Here is a 7,611-nt window from a genome sequence, read left to right on the forward strand (position 1 = left end):
GTTAAGGATGACTGCTTGGTCTGCATAACTGGTAGATTTCAGGAAATAAGGTTTGAAGAAGAAAAGCATGGGATGTTAAGTCTAAAGTGCCTTTTAGAATGCCAAGTGGGGATGTTTGAGTAGGCAGGTAGAAAAAGGAATGAGGAGTCAGGGAAGTAGTCACGTTGGCGATATGAATTTGGGGCTTGTCAGCATTTGTATGAATATTAAACCCATGAGACTGAATGAGATTATCTGAGTAATGAGTGTAGATAGAGGGAGGCCTAGGACCAAATTTGAAGGTAGGAGGGCTTGCAGTAAGATGGACTTAGCAAAGTAGCAACCAGTAAGGTAGGAGGAGAACCTGGAAGGACGATGTCCTAGAAGGCAAGTGAAGAAAGTATTTCAAGAAAGAGGGCAAATTGATCAACAACAAATGCTGCTGAGAGGTTAAGATGAATGCCAAGATTTGACTGTTTTAGCACAATTTTAGCAATGTACAGGTCATTGGTGATCTTGACAAGCTGTTTGAGTGGTGTAGTGTGTTCAGAAGCTTGGCTGAAGTGTGTTAAAGAGTGAGAGGAGGAGAAGCTGCAAAGAAAATGAGTATGGACAATGTTAGGACAGATCTGCTGCCACTTAGGGGTAGCAGGTCTGTACAAAAACACCTTAACATGGTACAAGGTAATGGTTGGTGTTCTAGTGTTTTAAAATTTGGTATGTAACATCTTTGATTGTTCAAGTTTTTAATTTCACTAATTAAAATGGGTAAAAATACAGTTAAAAGTAGAAATTCGAGTAAAAAATGTGTGGAACCACTGAAGAACCTCTATAGAGTCCTAGGGTCCTATGGAACACATACTGAAAACTGTTAACTTAATCCAAAGGAATGAAATTCTGAGATGAAATTTAGCCAGTCGCAAAATAGGCTTAAGAAAGATATTTTTAGGTTTTAGAGGGAATCTTCTGAATGCTCCTCAGATTGTAATACTTATTATTCATGAAAGTGTAGTCACACTTTAAGATCATTTGAATGAAAGGGATGTTTCCATATAGTATTTTCTGCCATTTTAAATGTATTTTTCACAAATATTTTATGGCCAAAGGATGCTGATGTTGCAGGTCATTTTGTTCCCTCTTGTAGGGAAAGAAGAGTAAAGAAATAAAATTAAGGCCCTGTCAAAACTTTGCTTTGTTTTATTTCTTGTAAGTAAGGCGCTCTGATTTAGTGTCTAACTTTTTTTATATAACTGTTTGACCAGGTATAATTTAAGTACCTTGAGTTTTATGGTACTTTTCTCTATGGCACTTATTTAACACAAAAGCCCAAGTTTCTCTTCAGTGAAAAACGATGATCTTTCACAAGGGAAATAAGTAGATTACTGATACATGAACAAAATTTTCTTTTTACTCAGAAGTAAGTCATAGGAATATTACCATATTTTATTGAGCCTAAGATGTCATAGATTATACAAATAAATAAATAAACAAACACACTGCCGTCAAGTCGGATCCGACTCATAGCAAATTCTCCTTGTGTTTCTGAGGTGGTATCACTATGGAAGTAGATTGCTTAACCATCCTTCTGAGGAGTGGCTGCTGGGTTTGAACCGCCAGCCTTCTGGTTAGCAGTCTACTGCCTTAGGCACTACGCCACCAGAGCTCCTCATAGATTATAAGATGTACCATATTATGGATTACTAAGAAACAAAAGGGGTATTGGTGGTTCAGTGGTAGAATTCTTGCCTTCTATGCAGAGACCTGGGTTCAATTCCTGACTAGTGACCTCATGCATGATTACCACCCATCTTTTAGTGGAGGCTTGCATGTTGCTATGATGCTGAATAGGCTTCAGCAGTTTCCAGATTAAGATGGACTGGGAAGAAAGCCTGGCGATCTACTTCCAGCAGTTAGTCAGTGACCATTGGAAGTTATCCAGCAGTCAGATCCGCAGCTGCTCATGGGGATGCTGCAGGCCTGGGCAGCATGTCATTCAGATGTGCATAAAGTGATCAGGAGTCGGGTCAGCTCCATGTAGCTAACACCAAGAAAAAAACACTGCCAGCTAGGGTTGTAAGATGCTTTCAATTATAAACCAAAACAGAAAACCAAACCCACTGCCATTGAGTCGATTCCAACTCACAACCTTTCCAAGGCTATAGATCTTTATGGAAGCTGATTGCCTCATCTTTCTCCTGTGCAGTGGCTGGTGGCTTTGTACTACTGGTCTTTTGGTTAGCAGCCAAATGCCTTAACCACTGAGCCACTAGAGATTAATTATAAGAGATGGTAAAGAAACAAGGGAGGGGAGATCCATCTTAGAATTAATGAGATAAAGGACCAAGAGGTGTGAATTCTGGCCCCCAGTGGTGTTTCTAACTAGCTGTGGGACCACAAGCAAGTCACTTTCTTTGCCTCAGGTTTCTGTACTAGTATGGTGAGGGTAATGCCTGGTCTGTCTACCTCATAGAATTATAGAAAAGCAAACTCACCGCTGTGGAGTCGGAGCCGACTCATAGCGACCCCTCCTTGGGTTTCCGAGGCAGTATCACTATGGAAGTAGATTGCCCAATCTTCCTTCTGAGGAGTGGCTGGTAGGTTTGAACCTTCTGGTTAACAGTCATATGCCTTAGGCACTACATCACCAGAGCTCCCCTATGCCACCAAAGTGAAGATGAAGTGTTATAAGGAAGATAAAGTTAGGGCAAAGTCAAGGGTATTTATTCCATTGAAATTAACTCTCAGATCTGATTAGACAATTTAGAATATTTTCTGAGGTTTGTTGTCAGCTTTAAAATACAGTTTAGTCAAAAACATTTGAAAGTATCACATTTTCATCTGCTAAATGGATTTCATTTAATCTGGAAATAGTGTTTTGTTATTGTACCTTTGGAATTAAAAAGAAAATAGAAAGATAGTATAACCCTGATGTTCTCATCGTCCAGAATTAACAAGTGTTAACATTCTGCAAGTACTATGATCCTTTTGAAAAAGCTTATTATGAAATATTTATGACATAAAGAAGGTAAAGTAATAGAATAGTGAGCATGAGTATATGTCCCATTGTCAATACAGGTGAGCTGCCTCTGCAGGAACAGTAAGTTACATTTATACAGCATCCTGTCTTCACAGTGGCCTAGTAAGACAGAATACTGGTTCTCTTGTTATAGTCTTGAAAACTGTAAGTAAGCAAGTTAGCTTCATCAGGTGGATTTTTTATCCTAGAACACAGTGGAGAGGGCTAAGGCGACTTTGTGCTGAAGTTGCTTGATCTGAGTTTGCTCAAAATTCTACCTGCTGCTTTGGAGATTCAGCTGTGGGAATTTGAAATAGGACTTCTGTGAAATTGTGGTAATGGCTAGCCTGTTCCATGCCAGAGATTGTGCCTGGGCAATTTTTGTGTATATTCTTTGTTTCACAATAATTCTGGGTAAAAAACTCAACACATCCACTGCCTTAGAGTCGGATCTGACTCACAGTGACCCCTCCTTGGGTTTCCGAGGCAGTATCACTAAGGAAGTAGATTGCCCACCTTCCTTGTGAGGAGTGGCTGGTGGATTTGAACTGCCAGCCTCTACTTAGTAGTGAAATGCTTTAGGCACTACGCCACTAGAGCTCCTATAATTCTGGGTAGATGGTCTCATTTTATAGATTTGGAAAGTGTGGCTTGGAGAAGTTAACTTGTCCAAAATCCCATAGTTACTGTATTTTTGCATATAACGCACCCACCTGAATAGCATGCACATGCATATAACATGCATTGTGTGCATAGGAAACTAATGTGTGAGAAAGATGCATGGTTTGTAAAAAACTGTATAATACCTATGTTATTTGTATAAAAATATGGTATTAAATTGTGGTGCTAATGATTTTAATCATGGTGGGACTTATACCACAGCCCCATATTCTGTATAGCATGCTGCATTTATCCTTGGCAGTAATCATGGTTCTTCTTCTTCTTCTTTTTTTTTTTTTGTAGGCAAAATCCAGAGAGTACATTTGAAGTGTATGTTGAAGTGGCCTATCCTAGGACAGGTGGCAATCTTTCAGGTACTTGGATGTTTGATAATGACATGATGTTTATCATATGAGGTAGTATGTGAAATTTTAAACTGTTATTTATCTTTAAGTATGTTTAAGTACTTTGCCCTTTTAATCATGCCCATATCATTCTAGGAATAATGGAGGATAAAAGCACAGTGAACAATTTGAATTAATTGTTACTGCAATTATAGGCTTGAAGTATGACATTTTTCATTGTAAAAACTGGTTCTTGGTTTGCATCTTGAACAGATACCTAGGAGTCAGCTAACTATTTAGCATGAAATATTGTCACCTTGCTAATGATAAAGGCTTAGAATTAGGTTATAGGACACAGAATTATATAAAGGAAATTCTCTGCTGCTGAACTGGAAAGATGTTTGAAATAGAAGTAATTTAGCAATTTTTGTGTTCTCTAGTAGAAAAAGGTTAGAAATTAGTTAGAAGAAACACTTCCTTGGGCTTTAGCTTTTGGACTAGTTTGGACATGTATTCTTGTGTGATAAGTTCTCAGGATATGGTGTCCTGTGCAGGTTGAGTGTATCACTTTTTGACCTAAAATCCTTCGTTGAGAAGAATAAAACCTTGTGATCCAGTGTTCTTTTTCTTGGTGCCTAAGAGTGATGCATTTTGGCAAAGGACACATAAGGGAGTAGATCTTGGTCCACACACACAAACACCTATTTATATTATTGAGCATTTAGGGAGAGTGAATTTACTTGGGTTAGAAACTTGGTGTTCTGGTTACCTAGTGCCACTCTGACAGGAATATACCACAAAAGGGATGGCTGAACAAACGAGAGTTTATTCTCTTACAGTTTTAGAGGCTTTAAGTCCAAGTTCAAAGTGCCAGGCTCTAGGAGCTGTGTGAAAGCCCCTCAACTTTTTGGACTTTAGCTCTGCCTCTTGCTCCCAGCCCACTGAAGCTAGAGGCATCTCTTCACTCAGGAAGCTACTGGCTGCTGAGGCTAATAAGCCCAAGGTTGATAAATAAAATGACACAGTCCTGATGTTACCAAACCATACAGCAGGCCATTAATTCAAGTCCATTGAAAGTCCCAGTGTTGGCAGAGCATGGCAGGCTGCTGAACAACACAGCTACATGCAGGGTTCAAGTGTGCCATAAACTAGAGATTGTTCCCAAGACTTCTCCTTATATACAGGAAGCAGACCACATCCCTAGGGCTGCTACTCAGCTGTTCACAGTAGATTCAACCATGGAGTTGATTACCAGTCTCATCATGGGGAATACTACCACCAGCTGCCCAGTCACTCAACCAGGCCCAGCCAAGTTGACACACAAACATAAACACCACACTTGGAGTAATCAAGATTCCAATGGTAGTTCTGTTCTTGATTGACTGTACAACTTTGGACTTATTTCTTTTCATTTAGATTGTAATAATCATAAAATAGCTACCTTTTATCAAGTACCTACTATTCCATTGTCCTACATGCTTGACATATATGTTGTCAATTTTTACAGTACGACCTTTAAAGATAGTTGGGGTGGCATCCTATGAAATACCATATATCTCATATATGCCATATATCATATATACCTATGAGAAAATAGTTTCAGAGGAATTAAATAAGTTACCAAGATCATACAGCTGCTATGTGGGATAGCCTGGATTTTTTGTTGCAAGTTCTTGCCACTCTATTAAGTTGCCTTCTTGAGGGCAGCGACCATGTTGTATATCTCTCTTCATGTCTTCTGCAGGGCTTTGCATCACTGCTCATTATTTGTTAAATAAATTAATTTTCCTTAATAGCAAAAGTGAAATAACCATGTGTGTTCTACCTTTTGGATTATCTAATGAAGGCCATGAAACATTGCATGTTGTCATTCTGGAGATGGAATGTTAACATTTATATTAAGGTATGTCTCTTACTGTATGTGAAGACCACTGGGTGAGGAAGAGAGGTGTCTGTTACCAGGCATGTGCGTGCAGCAACATCTCTATGGACCTGTTTACAAAGTAACCATATGATGACAGCTGTGATTTGACAGGTAAATTCAAGGACCAAGTTAAGGATAGTTTGTTTCTACAGTTACACTAAGATATTTTGCCTTCCAATGTCCTCTTCTTAGATTCACCCGTTGTTACTATTAGCCACTTTTGCTTTATCACTCTACATACAAACTACTTTTGCCGAACCATTTAAGATTAAGTTGCAGACATTACAGCCTTTTACCCCTAAATTCTCCTGAGAATAAGAACATTCTCTTACATAACCATAGCATAGTTACCAAAATTGGAAAATTTAAAATTTATATAAGGAGCATCGTCCATATTTAAATTTAATTCCTTGTTCCAAATATTGTCCCCTCTGAACCAGAATCCAATCTAGGATCACAGTTGCATTTAGTTTTCATGTCTCTTTAGTTTCTTTCAGGCTGAAATAGTTTTGTAGACTTTCTTTGCCTTTTTTGACAAGAGTTTGAAGAATTACATGTGTTATTTTCTAGAAAGTTCTTGAACTTGGATTTGTCTGGTTATATCCTCATGATTAGTTTTTTTGTTGTTATTATGTGCCGTTGAGTCGGACCTGACTCATAGTGACCCCTCCTTGGGTTTCCAAGGTGGTATCACAATGGAAGTAGATTGCCCAACCTTCCTTCCGAGGAGTGGCTGGTGGGTTTGAACCACCAGCCTGCTGGTTAGCAGTTAAGTGCCTTAGGTTGTGAATTTTTGGTAGGTTATGTATTTCAAAAGTGATATGTGCTCATTAGTGCATCATATCAATAGGCACATGATGTTTGTCCTATTATATATGAAAAAAGGACATGAACTTACATGTATTTTGTTGTTGTTGTTATGTGCCGTCGAGTCGGCCCCGACTCATAGCGACCCCTCCTTGGGTTTCCGAGGCAGTATCACTACGGAAGTAGGATTGCCCAACCTTCCTTCCGAGGAGTGGCTGGTGGGTTTGAACCACCAGCCTTCTGGTTAGCAGTCAAGCGCCTTAGGCACTATGCTACCAGAGCTCCCACATGTATAGTTTAGCAAATAGTTTAGCAAATAGTTAAATAGTAACCACCTGTGTTTCTACTACTCAGGTTTAGAAATGTAATGCTGTCTAGGTTTAAAGGAATATGAGTGCTGACAAGAGGACCCCTGCCCTGGTCCTATGCTTTAGAAGGCCTTGCTTTGGTCCTCCTCTGACTGTGTGCCTTTCCATAGGGCAGAAAGTTTCCATGGGGCCTATGGGACATGCCACCTGAAGCCTGAATCCTACCATCCATCCTAGCCTGTGCTTTGAATACACAGGATCTCAGAATTCCTTTCCCAAATGGCCCTGAGCTTTTGGGGGTGATGAACATGTTTCCAAACTAGACAGTGGTGATGGTCGCATAATATTGTGAATATTCTAAATGCTACTGAATTGTAGACTTGAAAATGGTAAATTTTGCGTTATGTGTATTATACTACAATTAAATAAATAAATAAAAATGGTAGAGTTGGTTTGGCCAGCACCAAAGAGGTCACTCCTTCCCTTTTTCCAGAGGTAACTTTTATACTGGCTGCAAAAATGACAAGGAGGCCACATGTTCTGACCTCCTCTAACCCTACAAGGGGAAGGCAG

At 39.4% G+C, this 7,611-nt stretch overlaps 1 protein-coding gene across 1 annotated transcript in view; it reads left to right on the plus strand.

Moving 5' to 3' along the window:
• Positions 1-3,026: 3,026 nt before the first annotated feature.
• DENND1A (DENN domain containing 1A) overlaps positions 3,027-7,611 on the plus strand; it is a 581,826-nt gene continuing 577,241 nt past the window's right edge. The window contains exons 1-2 of the mRNA XM_042780373.1: positions 3,027-3,076; positions 3,959-4,029. Coding sequence (XP_042636307.1) covers positions 3,027-3,076; positions 3,959-4,029 — 121 coding nt within the window. The remainder of the gene's footprint in view (positions 3,077-3,958; positions 4,030-7,611) is intronic.

This window comes from Orycteropus afer, unplaced genomic scaffold (assembly GCF_000298275.1).
Source record: "Orycteropus afer afer isolate SDZICR_OR568_19922 unplaced genomic scaffold, OryAfe1.0 scaffold00037, whole genome shotgun sequence".
NCBI classification, from domain to species: domain Eukaryota; kingdom Metazoa; phylum Chordata; class Mammalia; order Tubulidentata; family Orycteropodidae; genus Orycteropus; species Orycteropus afer.